The 25,729-nt window shown below is 38.8% G+C and overlaps 2 protein-coding genes across 6 annotated transcripts in view; both read right to left on the bottom strand.

The window, feature by feature from the left end:
• Positions 1-21,091, bottom strand: part of pafah1b1a (platelet-activating factor acetylhydrolase 1b, regulatory subunit 1a) — a 46,754-nt gene extending 25,663 nt beyond the window's left edge. Inside the window, exons 1-2 of one of the 2 annotated variants that reach the window (XM_079824262.1) lie at positions 20,941-21,091; positions 6,375-6,615 (exon numbers count right to left, since the gene is read on the bottom strand). In XM_079824262.1, coding sequence (XP_079680388.1) covers positions 6,375-6,406 — 32 coding nt within the window. In that variant the 5' untranslated portion in view covers positions 6,407-6,615; positions 20,941-21,091. Of the gene's footprint in view, positions 1-6,374; positions 6,616-20,764; positions 20,869-20,940 lie in introns of those variants that run through there. The other variant, XM_079824263.1, reaches the window with a different exon arrangement.
• Positions 21,092-22,999: 1,908 nt separating this feature from the next.
• The window catches only part of cluha (clustered mitochondria (cluA/CLU1) homolog a), a 29,654-nt gene continuing 26,924 nt past the window's right edge, over positions 23,000-25,729 (bottom strand). For all 4 annotated transcript variants that reach the window (XM_079824244.1, XM_079824243.1, XM_079824245.1 and 1 more), the window contains exon 26: positions 23,000-24,710. In XM_079824244.1, the coding sequence (XP_079680370.1) occupies positions 24,584-24,710 (127 nt within the window). In that variant the 3' untranslated portion in view covers positions 23,000-24,583. The remainder of the gene's footprint in view (positions 24,711-25,729) is intronic.

The following is a 25,729-nucleotide window of genomic DNA, read 5'->3' as shown; positions in this document are numbered from 1 at the left end:
GAATTCTTCTCTCTGCCTCTGGATTGAAGATTTCCTCACTGGCAGACCCCAGGCGGTGAGAGTAGGCCAGTTCACCTCCACCTCCATCACCCTGAGTGTTGGAGCTCCACAGGGCTGTGTGCTGAGTCCCCTGCTCTACTCTCTCTACACCCATGACTGTTTGTCCACACACAGCTCCACCTCGATCATCAAGTTTGCTGATGATACTGTTGTCCTGGGTCTCATCTCCAACAACAATGAGACGGCATACTTGGACGAAGTGGAGCAACTGACATCATGGTGCCAGGACAACTGTCTCTCTCTGAATGTTAACAAGACCAAAGAACTGATTGTGGACTTCAGGAAGAGACAGCATCGGTCATACTCCCCTCTCATGATCAGCGGGACACCGGTAGAGAGAGTGAGCAGCTTCAAATACCTGGGTGTGAACATCTCCGAGGATCTGACCTGGACTACACACATCCAGACACAGGTGAAAAAAGCCAGGCAAAGACTGTACCACCTGCGCCAGCTGAGGTAATTCAGGGTTTCACCAGCCATCCTGAAAACTTTCTATCGAGGGGCGATAGAAAGTGTCCTGACTCAGTGCATCACAGCGTGGTACGGGAACAGCACCAGTCACGATTCCAAAGCCCTGCAAAGAGTGGTGCGCTTATCCGAGCGCATCTCAGGCTCAGCTCTCCCGTCTCTGCAGGACATCTACACCAAACGCTGCAGAGGTAGAGCTACCAAAATCATCAGAGACATTAATCACCCTGCAAACTCTCACTTCACCCTGCTGCCATCTGGTAAGCGCTTCCGTAGCCTGATGGCAAAGACTGAAAGACTCAGGAGGAGTTTCTTCCCCCAGGCCATCAGACTCCTGAACTCAGTCACGTGACTTCACTTCACCCCCGCACACGCATAAACATCCAGTTTAAACATTAACATCCACATACTGCCATTGCACTGCACTTTACTTTCCTATTGTTACTGCGTAACAACCTGTAATAAACCTTGCACATTATACTTCTTTATATATACATATATATATTTATGTTAACCACTTATTTCTAAGTCTACAGTTTATCTCACTTATCATATCCACTTATTTTTTTATATTTTTATATTTTAATTTTTATATTTTTATTTTTATCTTATTTCCTATTTTTATCTTTTACTTGATTTATTTATAATTCTACTTATGTTAATACTTTTTATTCTAATTTTATTCTATTTCTATTTTAATTTCTTGTAACTGTTATTTGCACTGTCCATGGAGCGGACCTGTTTACATTTCACTGCCAGTTGTATATTGTGTATATAACTGTGTATGTGACAAATAAAACTCTTGAATCTTGAAATCTTGAATCTAAGTGGATACACAACACTTTTACTATACAGGTATTTGCAGCTAATTTTTTTTTTACCTCACCCATATTTACAGGATCATTTTATTATGGAGAGTGATGGAGATGCAACATTGTTAACATTAATGTTAATGTTTTTCTTTTATTTAGCCCTCATTGTTTACTAATTGGTCACACTCATACTCATTGATGTTCAAATGTGACCATACACCTTAACTATTTTTCAATTAAATAAATGTTCTATATTTTAGTTTAATAATATTTATTGAATATTTTGAGGAGATCTTTTGGTACTAAATAGGCCTACTATTTGTGCAATAATTATGGCCCATTAATGACCACTTAAAATATTTTGTATTATTTATATATTACAATTAGTGTAGTAATCAAGGTTAAAATAGAGAATTCCAATGCAAAGAGGCAAATTCGAGTCAATTTGTGGCTCGTTTTTTTATAATGAAAAATAATCATTTGTAAAGCCATGGTTTACCTACTAGGTGCTTGTATAGCTCTTTAATAAATATACATGCATCTGGTTGCTCAAAAAAGTATTGCAGATCATAACTTCTTACTTCTTTTTAGGTTTTGCATTTGAATAAATATTTAGACATGATCAAACACTAGATTTCTTTAAATGTGAACTTTTAAAAAGTTAATAACTCATCCTAATATTTTTAATGATACATATACAAGCAAACATGAGTGAATATTAATTAATTCAAGCAAATATAATTATTTAACCCAAGAAAAGATTAAAAGAGTGCTAAAAAGACAAACTTATTTTCCTTATATGTACAGTAGGCTATATACATATGAATTGATACTGAATCAAGATCGAAATTTGTGCCAAAAAGGTTTTAGAATAAACATGAAACACACGTGATCGCTGTCATGCGGTGAATCTGGCCAATCGTGGAACAGCTGTGTCATCATCAGAGTCCGTGCAGCCGCTCTAGAAAAACTGCACAGGCTGTATTAGCCGACTGCTCTCAAATCGCTCTCGCGATACTTTGATGCCATACGTCACAGTCACGTGGCGTCGGCGCTGCCTCATGCCTCAAAATTTCTAACCGGCATGCAGTGCTTCAAGTCAGCCACCGTTCGGTCTGCGCATCGCTGTATGAAGTCGAACAAGCCTTTAGACTAGACCAGCTACGTGTAGATAATGCAAGTTAATTGAGAAATGCAAATCTGTTTAATTAGAATAAAATCCCAAAGCCAAAGAAGGTAAGATCTAATAACAAGATTCAAGCAACAACCAAATACATACAGCCTGGAGCAAGCTGAGACCACATTTTATCTCAACAGCAATATTTAGCTCCTATAGGAAGACCTGACCTAAAAGCTGAGCTCACACTGAGTTAAACTATCGCTCCTGGAGAGCAATGACTCCTGAGACATTGTTAACATGAGAAAAGCAATCCTTCCATCATAAATACCCACAACTCCCTTATACCAACACTTTGTGTCTACAGAGTAGTGTGCTGTGTTTATTTTTAAAACAAACCCTCACAGGCTTCAATCTGCCAAGCGTTCAATGCACAAACAATGTGCTCTTGTATGAGTGACTCCATTATGACTTTGTAACTATATATAGCCATTTTAATGTTGTGCGATCGTATGACCAAGATAAACATCACCAGGAATCCTGCAGATACGGTTTTCTTAATATTTTTTTATTCTTAATTTTCAAATGAACAAGCAAATCTATCTAAAAATGAATATAACATGTACATTTACAAGAAAAACCTAGGCAGGCAAGTAAAAAAACTAAAATCAAATATAAAGAGTGGGCCAAGAAGAACAAACCTACAATAGACAAACTCTATGTGCTCCAGAAAAGATTTTAAACAGTTCAAGTATCATTTCTGTATGGCCAGCAGCTGTGCTCTACGCATTGAGCAAAGCCTGAATAACTTGAAAAACAGATTCCATTCATGTGTTCTGTATGAAATCAGCCAAAGAGGAAAACTGTTGAGGCAGGCGGTCAGCTTGTCACTGCCTCCATTTCCCCTCTGCTTTTGTCTAATGAATCCAGCAGTAATGCATCAAGATGCCCCCTGGTATTCTATCAGTATTCACAAAACTGTCCAGCATTTGTTGCCAGTGTAAAATCACTGTTCACATTTATGTTAGAGAATCTCTGCAGGGAGGAAAGTTAACATCCGCAGTAGTAATTCTGTTTATAGTATTAACCATCTGTATATTATTCACTGTACATATTCACCTGTAAATTCTGTTTATAGTAATAACCATCTGTATATTATTCACTGTACATATTCACCTGTAAATTCTGTTTATAGTAATAACCATCTCTCTATTTATAGACATATTTATATATACTCAGTACATATCCATGTCCTGCACTTATGCAAACGTTGTATATCCTGCACTTGCTGCTATTGCACTTCTGGTTAGACCTAAACTGCATTTCGTTGCCTTGTACTTGTACTTGTGTAATGACAATAAAGTTGAATCTAATCTAATCTAATCTAATCTAGTCATTTTTCTTTTATCCCAACATTAAACTTCTCAACAGAAAAAATATAATGGATAATTTATCAAGTGGTAAGGTTTAATTTAGCCATTAAAGAATGTTATGATCCTAATTTTTAAGAATGCAACTAGGGCTGTGCAATTAATCGAATTTCGATTTCGATTTTGCCTCCCAACGATCACCAAAATAGTACAATCGAGAAAAAACGATTATTTTGCCTTGCGTTCTGAATGAAACGCGCACGCGCTCATCCGCCCCTCCCGAAGCCACAAACTTTCTCAGATCGGGAGTCTCGTGTGCATATCATCCGCTGGAATTTAAAAACTCGGCGCGAGTAAAGATGGCAGAAGGAGGGCAGTTACAGCAGCGTTTGGTGAGCAAAAAAGGCAAAACCAACTCCGTTGTCTGGGAACAGTTTGGCTTCGAGGAATCAGACGACGAGCAGAAACATGCTACGTGCAAGATCTGCTACATGGTAGTGGCTGCAACGCAAGGGAACATCACGAATTTGTTTAACCACTTGAAAATTAAACAGAGTGACCTATGACAATCTAATAAAGAAACAAAAACTGACGAGAGCAGGGGTGCCGTGTAAACGTCCTTTTTTCCCCTCATATTTTTCAAATAATTCTCTCTTTGTAAACTTTGTTCAATGCATGCGAGTGCTGCCGTATGTTTGAATATGACCAGTCGTTTTCACCGTCATCACCCGGGTTTAGTGCCAGAAGACGCGAATGAGAAGCCGCGCGCGCTGTGAGGAAATGTATCTCTGTGCGCTCATCCGAGAGCGCGCACACATCTCTCAGCGCGCAAATACTGAGTTCTCTTTCAAGTCTTGCTCTTGAACGGACAAACTCACACAAAACGTATGTCAACATGTCCATCTTGATGAGTATCCTAGCAGACATAGTCTGTATATGCCTTAAGTGAACTTTATACAGTCGATAAAGACGACGCATATCCGATCCGGATTGAATAGCTTTTGTAAGTTTAATAGGATTCATCTTTAATTTATGCACTCAAATATGCAATGTTATTTAACATTTGAGACATTTCTGTACCTGAAAACTAATGTTAGACGTACCTGAAAAGCATATCTAGCCGAACCATATTGTTGATCTTATTTATTTGTGATTATCATTTTTACGTGAATACTTTTATACTTTGATTTGAATATATGTTATATTATTTATTTTAATAGTTCAAAAAGTACAACAAATGTTACAATTTCAATTGAATTGTTGAAAGGTGTATTTTTAATAAATACAACACATTCCCAAAGTCATGTGAAATAATCGTGTTACATAATCGTGATTTCAATATTGACCAAAATAATCGTGATTATGATTTTTTCCATAATCGAGCAGCCCTAAATGCAACAATAGCTCTATTCCAAAACCTGAGCTGCCATGTACTCTTCATAGACAGCATAGTAGAACGTTCTAATTGAAAGCAGCACGAGACACTGTTTTTTTATGTTTAATACATTAAAGTTGGCTGCATTAAAGGAAATCTATAGTATAAACGTGGCATGACTTGACTGGGTTGCTGAATTGCAGAGCTGGTGCAAACATATCCACATTTCTCTATAAACAGATGCTTTCTTGGCTGCTGTTTTTTCACCACTGTTACTTGTGTTTTATTTTGTTATGAGAGGAAAGCGTACAGCACATACATATTCATCGAAACGCTGCTCTCAGCAGTGCAGGTGGATGATCGCTAACAGAATATCGCTGCAAACATATTTCAAACTTATTTTTACCTCCAAGCAAAGAACAAAAAGAACTTTTCCGCGAGTATATCAGAGCCTTAACCAGAACCCTATAAATCAACAGCCAAACACAGAGAAAATCTGTATTTCTCACGTTTTTGTCAGGATAACAAATGATAAGCTCCTGCAATCAATATCTTCATTAGGTTGTTCATTGAAAGCCAGGCTAAAGCCTCTCCTATGGAGGAGGGGTAAACAGCTTTACATATTAAACTTATTTTAATCTCTCCCTTATTACCTCATACTGATGATTAAACACTCTTATCTGTCCAACTCATGCACGTTCGAAGGTTAATTACAGTGTGTGTGGACCTCAGGACAGATTTATCCTCATACAACTGCAAGACAACTCAGTAACCAGACCAAATTATAGTCCTTTTTCAGTGACTAGATTAAAACAGCACGTAGCATCAATGTATCTAAAACATTTCTCACAGTGGTTACAAGCTCTCTCAAACCTATTACAATGACTTCTATCCTGATGGGACCCAAAAGGGTTGTTTATAGCTTAGCTTTGTCAAGACCTACTGAAGTCATCTTCTCATTGATTCCTCATGACAGTGAACCAGTGATCTTTTCAATTCTCAAACCCCCCAATAAATCCATACTGTCCTTCACTGTGGTCAAAAGTGGAATGAGGTGTGAGTCCTCAATGATGATGATGTCTATCACACATTCATAAATGTATTTCCTATCGCGTGCCATGATCTGCCATCACAGTGCTGTGTGTGAGAAGAGATTAGGTTTGTGAACTTACAGCTCGTCACGTTGTCTCTGTGACAGCACCATGGTGGAGTTGGGGACGGGGCGGGGATGGGGGTCAGGTGTAGAGTGTGCAGCAACTGCTGTCTCCTTGGCAGGAGATCAGAGATAGGACGGCGGGTCCGGCTCGCAGGGTGGTCAGCAGCTCACCCCAAACACTTCTCCTTAAAGACTGTCTCCAGGAACACCACACATTGACAGCCTGCAGGCATCTACCAACCAGACAGTCCTTGCATCTGTGGAGTGAAAAAAAGACATTTGTCATTTATAACAACAGACGTCCTGGTCAGAATCAGAATGCAAATAAGCATAGCCCAGATGCGTAGTGGTCATACAGGCTTAAGGCAACAGTGGAAATACGCTACTGACCCTGTTACTCTGACGGTAGCTTTGGGGGATAACACACATTTCATCAGGTGTTCCATCTGCTCTATTTCCCCTAGCACACATCTCATTCTAGCCTGCATTCAGTCCACCCTATCGGCTGCCATGAGGAGCATTTTGTTACGGACTCCTGCTGCCCCTGTCGGGAGCTCTATACATGTGTAAAAGGGACCGCTGACCCAGATTTGAACATCAACCTACTTCTGCACTCCAGTGAGATACACAGTTTGACAGCAACAAGCAGGCCTCTGAATTTCTCTCCTCTAAGAGAGATCACTGTGCAGTAGGTATGGCAAAAGTACTGCTACTTTACACCAAGGCCTAATACTAAAGACAAGCCACACTACAAGCCTGAAGATCACAACTGCTGGTCATCCCTGCCAATGGGGTTTGGTGTCATTCACTACCTCACAATACAATATGCATCATGGATGATACATACTTCACAATACGATATATTGATGTATTAATGCATAAAGGTCCTTTCACACCGGACGTGTAACGAAAAAGCGAAGCGGAAAAACAAATATTTCGTGTGCGAATAGTTAGCGCCAAAACCATTCACATCAGCCGCGATGCGAGTTGGCGATGTCTGTGACGTTTCAGAGCTCCAACAATACAAAACATTCACGGCAACAGCTGAGAAAACACGGACACTTCATCATCCAGTGAAGACGAGCTTTTCATTTTATTTAAAAGACCGAAAAGAAGGTTTCGGGTGCACCCAGTCTTAAAGAACAGAGTCTGAAGAGGAGTATGCTAATCTTGTACAGGAGCTAAAACTTTACCATGGCCGGTTCCGCACTTACTTCAAATGTACGGTGCTGCATTTCCAGTTGAGCCACAATGTAAACATTTAAGTGCCACAGTCATACTTGATGAAACACATTAAATTTTCATAGTCGCGGACACAATTAGGTTAGAAAATCAACTAGTTTTAACTCAAAAGGTGATGTTATCGTTGTCTGTAGTCTACAGTGGGCAAACAGCTGTAATCTCATGAGAAATGCGATACCTGGCAAAGGTTCATGTTGACTAAATGGCTAGTGACATCAACTGGACATTTCGTGACATTTGTTTTCTTGTATGTGATTGGTTTAAACCTTTTCTGTCGCTGCAAGTGTTAAAAAATTTTTTTTTTTTTTTTTAAATCGACATCGAAATGAAAAAAAATTACAGTTTTTTTGCCGCAGCACATTCGCGTTCGGTGTGGAAGCACTTATTACACAAACAGCTTATCAAAAAATAAAACCATCGCGCAATTTATTCGCGCGTCAAAATCGCGTCCAGTGTGAAAGGACATTAAAGGTCCCATGGCATGAAATTTTCATTTTATGAGGTATTTCAACATTAATATGAGTTCCCCTAGCCTGAATATTGTCCCCAAGTGGATAGAAATGTTGATCGGTGTAAAACCGAGTTCTGGCTGTCTCTCTCTGCCTTTGAGAAAATGACAGGCCAGACGAGCCAATCCTGAAGCCTCCTGGTTTGACGTCCAAGCAGGAACGGTTTCCTCCCTTTCCCCCGCCCAGAGAATCTGGCACGCCCATGCAAACACTCGAGAGATCATTAACGTTACTTGTGAACGAGTGAACTGGCAGTTTCTCAGTGTTTGGATGTACAAATGAAAACAGAAGTCTTTCTTCAGTTCCTTCTGATCTGTGATCATTGATTTCTGATGTGTAGCTAATTATTTATTATTCGTGCACACGCTGCGGCTTCTCTCTCTCCCTACAGAACGGTGTTTTCGTGTTTTCTATCTTGTGAGTCAGTGTTTTGTACGTCCTCGTCGCGTCTATCTGTTCTAAAATGTGCATACAGTCTTTTCTGTTTAACATCAGCAGTAACATCTTTAGAGATAAACCTCACACACGCCGAAGCTCGGCCTTCAACATCCCCGACCCCCAGTACTGCATCTGGCCCACAGCGGAGGCACCAAACGCGGCGTGAGATTAAGCAGAAGGGGGGTAAGCGTGAGGGTATCTGGGCTAGGCTAGCTAGCTTTCCCCACAATAAACTGGATTACATTCGATTACTGCTGTTGTGTCTTTGTTTGCGCTGTGTAAGTTACTCAATGCGCATCACTGACGCTATTCATATGATTGGAACATATCTAGAAATAATGCTTTAATCAAACTTACTAACTCGTTCATCTCGCTGTAATGGTACATTGCATGTGTTACAAAGTTGGTAGAATAATGATGAAGAGGACTCGGTGTGACTGGGACTCGTGTTTATTCAGAACTCTCAGATACAAACACAATAAACTCGCGCTGACAGACAACGCTCTCATAACTCAGTAGTTACTATAAATAACTTTGTTAGCAATCGCTCCGTCTCCGTGATGTCCTGTTCGCGAACGAATCATTCTTTTGAATCGGTTCTTTTTAGTGAACCGAACCAGTTCACCAAATCGGACTGAATCGTTCTAAACGGTTCGCGTCTCGAGTCAGCGCTGATCCATAATTTACTAACTTTCTGACATGAGTGACAGCCCCTCTGACTAGAAATAAACTAATAACCTGAAGTATATTCTAGTAACTACAACAGTTCACCCTGAACTGAGACATGCTGAGAGAACTGATGTGAAGTGAACACAGGTCCATCTGTCTCTGGCAGACTCGTGCCTGCTCGTGCCTCGTTAAACCACGCCCCCTCCGCTCATTTAAAATGCAAAGATGTCAGCCAATCACAACAGTGGGCGTTTTTCCTGAAGTCTCACAGCAGACACGCCTCTTGAAGCAGGGCAGTCAGCCACAGGGCAAACAGCAGTATAGAAAAAATGCCTTTTATTTCTAAATTATGACATTTTATGATGTAAAAATCATACTAACAATATAAGTACACCTCAGGAAACACTATAAAATAATAGAAAAATGCCATGCCATGGGACCTTTAAGAGTCAATTTTCCATTAGATGGGAAAAGCGTTGGGCAATATGACCAAACTTTAATTAACGATGTGTGGGGTGTGACGTTGTATGAATCCTTGTGTTCTTGTTGTTACTTGCACACATAAAACTAAACATCTAATGATCGTTAAATGAGTGTCTGTTGTCGGTCAGGGAAAAAACATCCCTAGAGACTATATCATCATTGGCATGAAAAGGATATTTTCATACTTCCCAGACCTAGATGGGACAAACTAAATCTGATGTGTGTCAAAATACTGCATCTGTATTAGATGTCTAATAGGGATGGGCGATATGGACTTAAAAATGTATCCCGATATTTTCTAGTATTTATTGCGATAACGATATCAATGACGATAAATGTAGTATCATTCCCCATGTTTTTGGATACAAGTGAGAGCTGCATGCATTCTTGCGAGTATCAGAAAAACAAACAATGATCTAAAGTAAAACGTACATGTCATCAAATAGGCTCCTATAATACATTTAAAAAAAAAATATATATATATATATATATATATATATATATATATTATATATATAATTAATTATTATTTTTTATGTAAAATTCCACACCAGCCTTTTCAGAAATGGAAAAGTTGCAGATATAATTGTCTTCTGTAAAAGTGCAGGTAATCTTTAAATAGTGCAACTGTGCTAAAAAACATCACACAATACAAACAATAATAATTTTGAAATCAATGACAAGTTTTACATGTAAACTGATTCTGTATTTATTCATACACTCATGGTGCAAGTGGTAAAAATAGCAGAAACAGCTAAAGTAATTATCCCAAAAATGTCTTCAGATTACAAAAAAGTTGAAAATAAAGATTTATTGATAGAACTTCAGTAATTTGAGTTGATAATACCACAAATTCTTCTACTAATAAAAATAAACTGCACTAAGGAATAATGAGCTTCTGGGTTCATGAATATTAATCACGTTGTCAGCGCTCATTCAAACTGATTTGCTGAAATCAAAACAGGCACCGTAATAGGTGCAAGCCAGCCATTGAGATTCCCGTTTGTGCATTCGGTTCTTCCTGTTCATGAAAGGCTGAATAATTCCAAATAAACGCCATTATTTTACAGGAAAATACAACAAAGGATATTGTTTACATGTAGCACGTCAATTCTGTGTTGTGTAAGACTCTCTCTTTGAGTGTGTGTGAAACACTGAGCGCTCTCAGTCGCGCCTCACACTAGTGTTTACTGTGCGTCAAATGCACTGCGCATTCATTGAGATGAACTGAAATAGTGTGCTTTACCGATCGATTGAGACAGAGCGAATCTCTCAAGCGCTCAGTCCAAGTGCTCAGCGAGTGAAAATACATCTGTATGTACAGGTTCAGATTGCCCTCAGGTAGCCAGTCGTTTAGCTATGAACTCTTCCGCAGCTTCAGCCATAGTTGTTTTCGCTCTGCACGTGAGATGCGGATTCAGTGCCGCCGCTCCCATTGCGCGGCGCTTAGGGAACCGAGTGCTGCGGGTGGCACCAGAAGACAAATCTCTCTCCAACCCCCGTTCAGCTTAACAAATTGACGAACGCAGTAGGGCTGCTCGATTATGGAAAAAATCATAATCACGATTATTTTGGTCAATATTGAAATCACGATTATGTAACACGATTATTTCACATGACTTTGGGAATGTGTTGTATTTATTAAAAATACACCTTTCAACAATTCAATTGAAATTGTAACATTTGTTGTACTTTTTGAACTATTAAAATAAATAATATAACGTATATTCAAATCAAAGTATAAAAGTATTCACGTAAAAATGATAACCACAAATAAATAAGATCAACAATATGGTTCGGCTAGATATGCTTTTCAGGTACGTCTAACATTAGTTTTCAGGTACAGAAATGTATCAAATGTAAAATAACATTGCATATTTGAGTGCATTAATTAAAGATGAATCCTATTAAACTTACAAAAGCTATTCAATCCGGATCGGATATGCGTCGTCTTTATCGACTGTATAAAGTTCACTTAAGGCATATACAGACTATGTCTGCTAGGATACTCATCAAGATGGACATGTTGACATACGTTTTGTGTGAGTTTGTCTGTTCAAGAGCAAGACTTGAAAGAGAACTCAATATTTGCGCGCTGAGAGATGTGTGCGCGCTCTCGGATGAGCGCACAGAGATACATTTCCTCACAGCGCGCGCGGCTTCTCATTTACACGGCACCCCTGCTCTCGTCAGTTTTTGTTTCTTTATTAGATTGTCATAGGTCAATCTGTTTAATTTTCAAGTGGTTAAACAAATTCGTGGTGTTCCCTTGCGTTGCAGGCTTGCAGCCACTACCATGTAGCAAATCTTGCACGTAGCATGTTTCTGCTCGTCGTCTGATTCCTCGAAGCCAAACTGTTTCCAGACAACGGAGTTGGTTTTGCCTTTTTTGCTCACCAAACGCTGCTGTAACTGCCCTCCTTCTGCCATCTTTACTCGCGCCGAGTTTTTAAATTCCAGCGGATGATATGCACACGAGACTCACGATCTGAGAACGTTTGTGGCTTCGGGAGGGGCGGATGAGAGCGTGCGCGTTTCATTCAGAACGCAAGACAAAATAAGAATGTTCTTGCAAAACTGAACATGGCAAAATAATCGTTTTTTCTCGATTGTACTATTTTGGTGATCGTTGGGAGGCAAAATCGAAATCGAAATCGAAATTCGATTAATTGCACAGCCCTAGAACGCAGCCACCGCGGCCATCATAAAGTAAACGCTTTAAGCATCAAGAGACGGCCAGCGGTGGCACGGTGCGGATGGGTCGCGCTATCAACAGGGCTTTATCGTTATTATCGCGGGAAGACAAATTCTTATCGTGGGGAGAATTTTTACCGGTATATAGCAAACGATAAGATATCGCCCATCCCTAATGTCTAATGTTATTCAAACAACAGATTTAACAAGAACAACTGAAAACCATTTGCTGCTCCTAAATTATTGCTGTTTTTATTACTAACAGTTTCCTTGAATAATATTACTAGGGATTAGTGTTGTCAACAATATCGATATTTCGATATGTATCGATACTGAAATATCTGAAACTTTTCTACAGTATCGATACCAGCTGCGCTCTCCTCTCCGACCGACAGCGAGTTGACACGCACCCGCCTCCTCTCATTCAGTCTGGTTAACCCTCTGAACACGGAGAACGTGTCGGTGCGTTCTGCTGGAGTTTTCCTTATGACAGTGTGTTAGTGTTGGTGTGACCGGTCTGAATTTCACACGGGATGGCACATAATTCTACTCATTCCTGCATATTTCGTGCTCGGGTTCTTAAGCGCACAGCCACACACACATACCATGATAAAGCCGCCTCTGACATACAAGTGCAAAAATGAGCTCCTTTTCCCAGCTTATTAATGGTCAAATACACTCAAAAATGTCTCAATGCTTATCTTGCTGATAATTAACATGAATACAGTCGTAAACAGTTCAGGAAGAATGTGTAACAGGAACAGTGTTTGGGTTCCATGTGTGTGTCATGTCTTAAAGGGACAGCAGTTATTTGTTTTTCTAACTACAAAAAGACAAACGATCAATTACTGCTCTTGACTGATTAACTTGTGTAACTCTATTGGATTCATCTGTATTTATTTTTTTACAATGAAGATTATCCAATGTTATTTTAAATTTGATTACTTAGTTTTTTTTTTATTCAGTTTCTTACCTGAATACTGGAAGACCTAGGCCTACCTGCAAAAAACAAGCAGTCCATTTCATTTGTATCTTTTTTCTATTGTAGTATTTATTTGTGCTATTGTTTGCAATTTGTTTATTTGTTCTTATTTTATTACTGTTTACTCGTCTTTTTAAATTCAATTTGAAATCAAGCTTCCTTGTGCTGTATGTAAGCTATTGCAACAAAATTAGTGAACAAATATTTGTGAGATTATTGTAATGGTAATTGATCAACATTTATGAGGAAAAAGCTTAAAAACTGTATCATATTATAAAGTGATCTCTTCAGAAGAAATTTTTAATTGCCTAGACTTTCAATAGACGGACAAAAAAATAAATTATATTAAAAATATCTATTTGACAGTATATACAGCATTTTCCCCCGTGGTATTGAATATGGTATCAAATGTCAATACTTTTTTAGGTATCGCATCAAAGTTAGAAATTCCAGTATCGTGTCAACACTACACTCTAAAAAAAAAAAAAGGTTCTATATTGCACCAAAAATGGTCCTTGGCTCGTAATCATAGGGGAACCTTTTTTAGTGCTATATAGCACCAATTTTGGTGCTTCAGTGGTTCTTCAGCGGTTCTTCAGAGGTTCTTTGACTAAGGTGCTATATAGCACCTCTGAAGAACCGCTGAAGAACCACTGAAGCACCAAAATTGGTGCTATATAGCACTAAAAAAGGTTCCCCTATGATTACGAGCCTTTTTTTTTTAGAGTGTACTAGGGATGTTAACGATTAATTGATCGATTAATTGGCAATAATACATTTAATCGATAAAACTTACAGATCGTCGATTAAAGGGTTAGTTCACCCAAAAATGAAAAGTAGCCCATGATTTACTCACCCTCAAGCAGGGCTCGACATAAGCAATGGCCCGATGGCCCGGGGCCAGTAAAAGAGCATGTCGGGCCAGTGATTGGCCATCCGCAAAGGCAAAACAAACGTCATACCGTCATACAGAATTCCGAAGACGTTGGCTCTCAGTACCTCACCGATGTAGCATGTCGAAGGTAAGTTACTCAACTAGCTAGCTAATATATCACCGTAACTTTGCTCATAAATGATAGATCCAAAGTGCGAGTGCTTGACTTGTGTCATGAGTGAATTTGGGTGTCATTCCAAAGGCTGCGCGCGCTCCGAAACGAGACGAGTAAATTATACTTTCGGTTTCATGTGCACGTCAGGGATGGCTGACGCAAAACTGTAGTTCCGAAGCTTTGCGCGATCCGAAGCGCAGATGTTTAGAGTCGAACGATCCGAAGCGTGATTCAAAACACCTGTCACGTGACTACGGCTAAATGAAGCCAAAAATATCTTATATAATGTGTATCTTTGTTAATTGTTTATCTTTTGTTATATATATATATATATTTATATTTATATTTATTAGGGATGCCACAATTCTCAATATAATATTGAACCGTTCGGTACGGCATTCACGGTTCAATACGCGCTTGTGAATTGCGGTTTTTCCGGTTTCGCATTTAATTAATTATTTTTCTACAAATTCTATAATTTGCCTCCATCCCAATACTGAACAACGCGACATACATTCACATCACACGTTAGTGGTAGAGTTATACTCACGGAACACTATAGTTATTCACAATCACGAAAGTTCATTATTTGCATGCGTTTTAAATCCTTGCCGGTTTCATTCGCGTGCTCGGTTTTAACATGTGCTTTTCAGAGCGCGCGCACTAAAAGCCTGTCAAACACGTGATTACTGGACTAAGTAGTCTTCTTACTGCGTTAATACTGTCAAATACACACAAGGTTAACATAGACACAGTCGGTTATGTCTAAAGTGAAAGTAAAATCGCAATCGTGTCTGTATATTAGATGTGTAGAGGTCTTAAATTGACAGCAGCGCAGCCAGTGAACACGCGGTCCTTAAAGGGACAGTTCACCTCTAAAATTGTCATTATTTACTCACTCTAATATTGTTTCAAACCTGTATTCATTTCTCGATGACAGAATTTTCAGTTTTGAGTGAAATATCCCTTTAATGTTAATACAACAACAAAAGACAAAGAGAAAATCACTCACTGCTCTTGACTGAAAAACTAATACAGTAGCTTTAATAAGAATCAGGGTATATTTTATAGTGAAGTCTATGTAGTGTTTTATTTTTACATTCATTCATTCATTCAATTTCATACTTAAATGCTGCTGTACAGCTCTGAGCTGCCAGTGTAAATCTTTATATATATTTATTTTATATTATCCAATACACTAGGAATGTGTACAAGGTTTTTTTTTAAGTAAAGTTTTAAGTTTAAGTAAGGTTTTTCAATTCTTTTAAGTAAAATAAAGAAAGAGTATTGCAAGAAAAAAATAGTCTTTTTTCTCTTTAAACTCTTGCGGTTCCTGTCGCCTAAGAATAGAATAACAAAATTTATGTGACAAGCCATCAGAACCGAACAGAACCGAAAACCGTGGGTAAAAACCGAGGTATGCATTGAACCGTGGACTAACTGTATTGTTGCATCCCTAATAATATATATATATATATATATATACACACAATTAACAAAGATACACATTATATAGCCAAACACAGTGCTAACATTACTGGTCAGGCAATACAAAAAAAACAGTTACAATGACAATTTGGTTATTTTTGCATGTCTCCAGGGGCTCTCTAGCTCTTAATTCATGTACTCCATTTGCTGTATTGATTAATCCTAATGTATACAATACATACAGCTTAATGGAAAATTTTCCTTATATTTATTTCAGGGACAATAAAAATATTGAAGGGGCCAGCAAAATTTTGATCTACTGGCCCCAGGGGCCAGTGGGTATTTTTTATTTATGTTGAGCCCTGCCTCAAGACATCCTAGGTGTATATGACATTCTTCTTTCAGACAAACACAATCAGAGTTATATTAAAAACATGCCCTGGCTCTTCCAAGCTTTATAATGGCAGTGAATGTTGCTCTGTTTTTGAAGTACATAAAAGTGCATCTATATCCATCATAACTGCTCCACACGGCTGAGGGGGGTTAATAAAGGCCTTCTGAAGCGATGCGTTTGTGTAAGGATATATACATTTTTAAAACTTCATAACGTAAAATTTCTAACTTCCGGCAGACCGTCTTCTGTATTCAATTTACGGAAAAAGTGTAACACCTCGCGCAGTTCAAAACGCTTACGCTATCAGGGCTCGACATAAGCATGTTCACGTGCTTGTCCTTCGGACAAGTAAATCTGTCATCCACTTGTCTGAGTAAAAAATGTGCTTGTCCGAAAAAAAAAAGAAAAAAAAAATGTGTGTTGTAAATAAAATGTATTCTGAAGCAATATTCTCACCAGTGTTCAATCAGCTTTGACATATGCATATTTGTGATATTTTACCTTTTATAAAGGGCATTTTCCCCAAATCTTTTAAATATAGACTATGATTCAGATTTCCTTTTATATTCTTAAATTGGATCAATAAATTAAATTAGAAGATGACACTGGCGGTTACCAGTCAAATTAAATAATTTACACTGAAAAAATACAACTGCATTAAATAATGTTATGAGATTGTTTTAAATATTTTTTGAATATACAAATAAGAAATGTTGGAAAGATGAAACTAAACCACCAGTAGGTGGCGGCAGGTGACCGTCTGAATGAGTGAGTCATTGAGTCGATTTGTTCAAACGCTGATTCATTCAAGAATGAGGCGGTCGTTCACGAATAGTTCATCGAATCTTTGATTCTATCGATTCATTCAAAACGCTGAATCATTCACTAACACGTTGTTGCTGTGATACTCGTTCTGCTGTGATCTTTTGGAACTATTTTCGCTGCTGAAATAGAACAAAAACACTCAATATTGCATCAAAATGTAAGTGACTTAATGTTAATAATTGTTTATGGAGCTGTCATTTGAAATCAGTGTCCTTTTCAGTCGTGATGTTATTCAGGAAAACAGCACTCTTGGTAATGTGACATTGCAACTGTATCATGTTATAAATATAAATAAACTCCACATTTCTACATTTTTTACAGCAGTGTGTTAACTGAGTTTCTCTGTGAGCGGTGCATATATGTTTCGATTTCTCCTCGAGAGGCTGTGCAAGCGTAAACAGTGCGTTAGTTACCGTCAGTTCATTATACATAATTATCATTCACTGTCAATCGCCACTTACAGTAATAATGAATGCAGAATCATTCTTGCATTTGGGTGATTCCCTAGTTATTTCTGTTAATGACGTTTTATCAGGCTACTTGTCCGTCGGGCAAGTAAAATTCTCTTTCACTTGCCCCTTCAAAAAATCCACTTGTCCCGGACAAGCGTTAATGTCGAGCCCTGGCTATGTCTGACGAGCATAATTCCATTAGAGTCGGTTCTATCATGTGAAAGAAACACTACAAGCTCCTTAGAGACCTGGTTCTTTTCATAGGTGGTCTTTGGTACTACTCATGATGAACAAGGCAGCAGCACAGTGAATTCTGCAACCGAGCCCTAAAGACTTAAAAACATTCCACACATTTCCCCACACATAAATCTGACAGGTTCAGCACTGAGCCAGAGAGAGCCTGAGTTGAGACCAAAAAACAAGAGCGGTTCAGTGAATTAATGTGCTTTCAAACTAAATATTATTAACAAGAATAAGAGAACTGTCCTTATCAGCAATTGACCTGCTGGACCAAACATTTATCTGTAAATTGCCAGAACCTAAGCACCACTTGAACTATGAACAACTCGAGAAGCTCTGATATGCTGACAGGCCTGTCATTACAATAGATCAGATAATCACTGAAAAATACAGAGAAAATCAGCATGTCATGACAGCCTCCGCAGGCTTGCCAATCCCAGCAGCGTTACATGTGATGCACACCAGACCTTGCCAGGAATGTGAATGATATGCAAAGAGCAAGAAGAGCTCTTTATCTTCCATCTCGTCCCTTCTTTTTTTTGGGATCGTTTCATTAAAATAGGACCTGTAAAGTCATAGTAGCTTTCTCAGTCTCTGCCATGCAAAACATTAACAGTAGCTGAGGACATCCAATTCAAGCAGACCCAATTTACTAGAGGCACTACATTTATTGCTTCAAGAACAATTTCATATGAGAAAGTGCTTAGGAAACACTAACTGTAATCTTTGAAAATTAGATTAAGGTCAGAGAAGCAGGTTCAGGCCACAAATAAGCAGTCTAAGTAGTTATAAGCTTATAAATTCTTAAACGCCCAGGTCTTAATCATACTTTGTACCAAACTGAGCCATAACATATAATCCTGGCCATTTCAGCATGTAGAATCAAAACAGGGACAAGATGCTATTGATCCATCCAGCTGACCACCATCTTGAAATCTACATTTCACACATCAAACAGCAGAGCTTTTAGTTGCCATGGTGAATGCATTAATGATCCCCACTGGCATTGAAACGCATTATAGCCTCTTCTTTGCAGACACACATCCAGTGAGCGCACCAAACCCACAGAATCAGTACTTCATGCCATGCACCTCCATCCCAGTCATTACAAACTGCCTGTTGGGACTCCACAAACACACAATTATCCTGCGTTATTTCAGCCAAGGGCTTGGAGGGGTCTCTAGCAACCGTCTGTCTGTGTGCAGCCGAACCACACAACTGAGGCAAAACAGTCCGGTAGTGATTATCCGTTGCTGCTATAAAAAGACCAATGCACTAACAAGAGCATGTTATTAAGACAAAGAATGAAACAAAAGAAATCTAGCATCTGCTGCATTCTGGTTTTCGCTGTTTGTTTATTTGTATAAAGACAATGAGATATTCAACAAGGACCTGGCCTAGACTAATATAACACTAATGTTGCAAGATAAAATAAGTGTAATCTGTCCCCATCATTTCCTGTGTATCCCTAAAACAGTCCTGCAAGTCTGTCATTTCAATAGATTCTTTAGTTTAAGACAGATGGTAAAGGGAAACTTCCCTCTTTCTGGAATTGTGCAAGCTGGTAAAGACAGCCGGCCAATAAAGCTTGGACTAGTAATCACTTCTTACATTCCCTTGATGGAATTGCCAGGATCACAGTACATTTCCACTAAGGGAATGTTGAGTAGCAGCACATCTGAAAGGCACAGAGTTCAAAAGATGACCAGACGTGAGCTGAATATCAACTTGAGATCACAATGAAGCAGTATGTAAGTAATGTAAATTAAAAAAAAAAAATATTGAAGAAAGAAACAGTAATACAGTAAAACCAAAGAACAAAATTACAAAACAAATAGAAAACGAGTTCATGCAAGTCTATTTGCTACAGTTTTTACTGTATTTTTGATTAAATAAATGCAGTCTTCGTTTTTGATTGAAAGAAGACTCTTACTATCATTTCTCACCATTAAAAAGTCTTACCAACCTCAAATTATTCAACGGTATTGTATATATTATGCCATTTGGTCAACTTCATCCAAGCCATAACATGCTTGAAAGTTGCAACCAACCCCATGCATGACATCTGTCAAACAACTAGAAGGAGTGTTCAGCAAACTTGGCACAGTAGCTTAAACCATAACGATTAGAGTACATCCAAAGTACACAAGGTACCACATTAAGGCTATTCAAGGCATTCACACCTTGATTATAAGAAACATGCATACACCTGCCTCTTCGGCATGTTTACAACTGCTTGCAAGATATAGTTAACGTTATGCCTACAGCGTTGGGCTGGAAAGATGGCCAAATTCTGCAGGAGTGATAATCACATCACAACATTACAGATCATCACAGGGTGCCAACGGACAGAGCAGTATCGGGTCTGCATGCAAAGAATCAGCTGACCTACATTTGAGACCAGCTCGACACAGGTACCGGTCCGACTGGTCCAAACCTTTAGCTCAGCCCAGACGGCAGCTTTTATATGCAAACGACCTTAATAACTGCCAAACACGTCGGTTGTTTCATGTAACCTTGAAGTAAACGAATAAATATTTTGTCTAGGTAAAGCATCAAATTGTGTTTAAGACAACCAAGATGTTTGACGATTTAGAGCTCGTTTGAATACTAAACATGTCTGTTTATTAGCTATCGATCATATCTAACCTCGAATCCGCTGTCTAGGTAGGAAGTTCACTAGGTTTTGAAACACAGCCCTCATCACCCTTATTCTCAACCGGTATGCAAAAAACGACCATATGATTGATGTAACTTTTATGTATTTACCCAAACCAAAGTGGATACGGCAAGGTCAACCTTGAATGTGACGTTTATAGATGGTAAAATAGAGATTTATGTTGACACGGGCGTTAGCCAACTGTTGCTAGCTAACATGACATTGATGAAACGACGTGTTGATTCGCCGACAACATAGACCTCTAACAAGCCGCTAAAACTACATACATACGCTGGTAATTTCTTGTATTTATAGCAATACATACAGTCACACAATACACACCGTTGGAGCTGTCGATATATTCACGACTAATTAAGAAAAAACAGAAGCTGAAGTATTCCTCCAACGGCCGCGTCCGCCATTTTGAGACACCGAGAAAAGGAGGCGCACAAATTACATCCACAACAGCTCTTTATCTAACATAACCGCAAAGAGAGACACAAATGGGATGTTCTTACCCTACAGAGTTAGCACAGAATGTTACTCCTCAGAAGACGGTCGTAAGGGACGAAATACGTGTTATTTTCGTGTTGAAAAGGGGGGCTGAAGTCTCGGGGTCTGCCTCCTTGCAGCGCTGCATTCGCCTCTACATAGCACGGGAGCGCGCATGGGCTGACTTCAGCAGGCGGAGGCGAGCACGTCCTTCACTCTCTCACACCCTCCTTTCAAATACTGTGGGCGTTACTTGAATACATATTCAGCTCATCGCCTAGTATTGCAGACAACTACAAAAATGGACCGTGAAAAAATGATTTCTTACATGACCCACATCAGTGACTTTAATCTGGGTACAACCAGAGCGCGTGACCTGTTTGTGAGAGTCAAAACAGCACCTGTGTCATGCTCAAGTTTACATTATTATTATATTCAGGCTTTGATTGTAACTTCCCAGCCATCTGAAGCAAATGATTTACATTGATATATCCATTTGTTGTTACAACCTAAATTAAGTTTATATATAAATAAAAACTTCAGTTCATCTAAAACAATATTGAAAACAAAAAGTAAATGTTCTATGTTTAAACACACTACACACAATATTTCAATGAATATAATCACATGTTGTTTTCAAGTTTCTTTATTCATTTTAATACAAAAGGATACTCGGACCAAAAATAATTAGATTGTTATTTCGAAGAACTGACATTAAGGTACCACTCATTAAAGAAACCAAAACAGACACACAAAGGGCATGACAAACATTTCATGTCAAAAACAGGGAAATCAAAACAAAAAAAGAAAAATCCATAGATATCCTTGTTTTTTAAAAAGAAAAAAATACAAGGTGATCTGTTTTTTAGACACCAGATGACATAGAGGCTGAGCACTGTATACTGCTCTAAATCAATATACTCAAGATACTTTTTTTTTTACGTTCTAGTTTATAATGGGTTTGTGCAGATTATTTTACAGCAAACGTAACAAAATGTGTTGCAGACTGAGGGTGGCGGGTGTTTTAATTGCGACTAAGACTGGTGTGTAGCAAATAATTTACTGACATAAGATATTTAAATGACCAAAGGCTCTGAACATTTTTTTAATTGCCCAATCAGTTCTCTTCCAACAATAAAAAAAAAACAAAAAATAAACTTTTTTCTTTGTTTCATATGCAGGCCTTCACACAGAAACATTTTGTGATTAAACTGTAATTTGAAGAATATTATACCCAGGAAGTCATTCAAGACACTCCAAATTGAAGACTGTAATTCAAAAAGGAAAATGCATGAAAATACCAGCTATTTTTGTTTTTGCATCGTTGATGTCAATACAACTCAAACCTTTCTAAAAAAAAATACTAAACATCTAAATTACATTAAATTGTTTTTTCATGCAAGCGGTTATTGAAAATCTTGAACTGGCATGTTGCTTTGCTACATAAAATGAACACGTCACAGATTTGGTGAACATTATTAAGAAAATGACTTTGCGGCTAAATTTAAAACGGTTTTGATCTACTGGTTTGTACACTATGAGATGTGCAACTATGGAGGCTTGAAGATATTCAATTGAGATCATATTTAACATTCTTGACTGTAGATTGTTTACTTATTTTTTTTATAAACTACGGCCCAGGAAAAACCTGAGGTTAAGTACCTGTCTCAAGAACAGAGAGACAGGATTTTCACATTAACTCTTTAGTTCAAAGGTCATACTTATTCGCCACTGAACTTGTGATGCATCTGTTACCAACTCAAGAGCTTCAACCACTAAGCTACCACCACGTCACCAGCAAATTAGTTATGCACCTAATAAGTAACGGTTGTTCATAACTATTGAACTCCACTTTCAATTCCAGCACTTGTTTTGTTTCACATGTAGTTTATAGATTATTATAATGTAACATCAAAAATTGAGTTTATGCCCATTATCAATAAGTGTTAATATATTGACTACAGCACACCCATGTGGCACCTAAGGGTACTGAAGTAGACATTCAATGACTTCTGTCCAACATTCCAGCTTTCGGATTACAAAAAAATCATCAACTGATGGCCAAGAAATGACAAAAAAAACTAAAACAAATAGTTGCCCAACTTTTTGGGCATAAACTTTGACATAAATAATCTTAAATAGGCACAAATCTCACACACAATTAGATATTCTTGCTCATAAATATCAATTGCGAGTAAAATTTGTTTTCTCCACCAATTTTCAGAGACAAACCATTTTTTAAACAATTTTACTTGTTTTATAGGGAAATACAACCAGACTAGCAGTTTTCTTGCATCCATGTGCATAAACCAAGGTGCACTTAGTTCCAGCATATTGCTTCATACACAGCAACAATTTTGACATTTGCAGGACACACACAAAGCATGTATACAAGCAAACACATCATCCTTGATCGTTTTTTTTTTTTTGGTAGGTTACATCTGGAAAGTGCAATAAATACTGCTAGGGAGGAACACGAGTCTATCAAGATCCTGAACGGTGTGCTAAATTATCCTGGAGAATATACTGATCTTATCTCGAAAACCACAGTATAGTATAAGTAGCACATTTTCACCATCTTCATCTTAACAGGTTGAAAGAGTCCATCCGTTACCAATGATGTATGTATAAAAATATCATCACAATGTCATTCTGTTGAAGCAGCTTTGGAGGAATCCTCTGAATCCGTTTCTGCACTAGCATGGACAACCACAAAGAGACATACAAACATAAACACGCGCACACACACACACGTTTAAGTGAAAAAGAGTTAACACAACAGTCTAATTCAAACTGGACATTTCAAATCAGTATCTCAAATCAAAATGAATCAAGTACCTGTCTAATCCCAACGACAAAGCTTTATACAGCTTTCTATAAAACATACATGGCTTAAATTAACGTTAACATGAAAGATCTAATGGCTTTTCGTACTTTTACAAAAAGATTCCTTGTTTTACAGATGCCACCGATCTAAAATGATTGGTTGAGAACACGCATCTGTAAAGTTGCAGTAATCCGATTTTGTCTAAAGGCAGCAGCCACAGCGAGCGCTGAAATAACGTATGGGACATAATACTACCATTCGGCCCCAAGACCAGACCTTTAAAGTGTACATTCTTAAGCCCATGATTCTCATATGTCTATCTCTGTTGAATTATACGGTGAACGTCTCTCATCTGGTGCGCAGTGTAGAAATCACCTGAGTTTTCAGATAGGGAGGTGTGTTTTTAGGATCTCTCTACACTCAAGGGTTGGTTTGGGACGGATTGTGGTTTATCCTGGGCTCAGATGAGAAGGTAAGAGATGGGGATGATGGATGGATAAGGCTCTGGTATCAAATGTCATGATCATCCTTGGTCACCTCCAGCCTCATCTCTGCAAACTCACAGAGGAAGAAATACATTCTCTCCCGTTTACTCCTCTAGTTAACCGCGAGGGGTCATGTTGTTGAATTGCACGTGTAAAACATCTGCTTTCATTCTCTTTACAGCTACAAACTACACTCTGTACACTTTATTTGTTGCCTGTTCCTGGTCCTCCCTTTCCCATTATGCTCAAATTGAATTGGTTAGATTAGACAGCTCAGTTCTCAGGTCCACAGGTTCAAACAGATGGCTGCTGCATCGTGTCCTCCTCATATGGAGAGGGGCTGTATGGTTGGGTTTGTTAATCATCCACTGGCAGCTTGTCATCCAGCTCTAATGGACTACCCTGCTGTTCCTCAATTTTCCCAGAATCCTGCATCAGCTGCCGTCTCTGCACCTCAGCCTTCAGATTTTCCAGGTCCTTTTGGCTGTGTGAAGAAATGAATTGCTTGAATTAAGTGATTAGATAGATAGAGAGAGAGATAGAGAGATAGATATCTTACACATACACACCGTATCTCACAAGAGTGAGTACACCCCTCACATTTTATTATATCTTTTCATGGGACAACACTGAAGAAATTACACTTTGCTATAATGTAAAGTAGTGAGTGTACAGCTTGCATAACAGTGTAAATTTGCTGTCCCCTCAAAATAACTCAACACACAGCCATTAATGTCTAAACCGCTGGCAACAAAAGTGAGTATACCCCAAGTGAAAATGTCCAAATTGGGCCCAAAGTGTCAATATTTTGTGTGGCCACCATTATTTTCCAGCACTGCCTTAACCCTCTTGGGCATGGAGTTCACCAGAGCTTCACAGGTTGCCACTGGAGTCCTCTTCCACTCCTCCATGACAACATCACGAAGCTGGTGGATATTAGAGACCTTGCGCTCCTCCACCTTCCGTTTGAGGATGCCCCACAGATGCTCAATAGGGTTTAGGTCTGGAGACATGCTTGGCCAGTCCATCACCTTTACTGTCAGCTTCTTTAGCAAGGCAATGGTCATCTTGGAGGCGTGTTTAGGGTCATTATCATGTTGGAATACTGCTGTATGGTCTTGGCCACCGTGCTCAGCTCAGTTTCAGGGTGTTGGCAATCTTCTTATAGCCTAGGCCAACTTTATGTAGAGCAACAATCCTTTTTTTCAGATTCTCAGAGTTCTTTGCCATGAGGTGCCATGTTGAACTTCCAGTGACCAGTATGAGAGAGAGAGTGAAGGCTATAACACCAAACTTAACACACCTACTCCCCATTCAATCCTGAGACGTTAGGTGTGTTCGACATCGGCTGCGGCTGGATGCAACTGATCGGCGAGAGTAGCCGCGTGCAGGCGGGGAGGAGCTGCAAACACAGACATGAAGTCGGACACTTTCTGCTTCCCGCGGTGACGCTCGCGCTGTGTTTGCACACTTTATCAGCTGAAGTGAAATAAATGCAATATT

Source organism: Gobio gobio, assembly GCF_949357685.1.
Source record: "Gobio gobio genome assembly, chromosome: 8".
Lineage (NCBI taxonomy): Eukaryota > Metazoa > Chordata > Actinopteri > Cypriniformes > Gobionidae > Gobio > Gobio gobio.
This window is presented reverse-complemented; position numbering and strand designations above follow the sequence as displayed.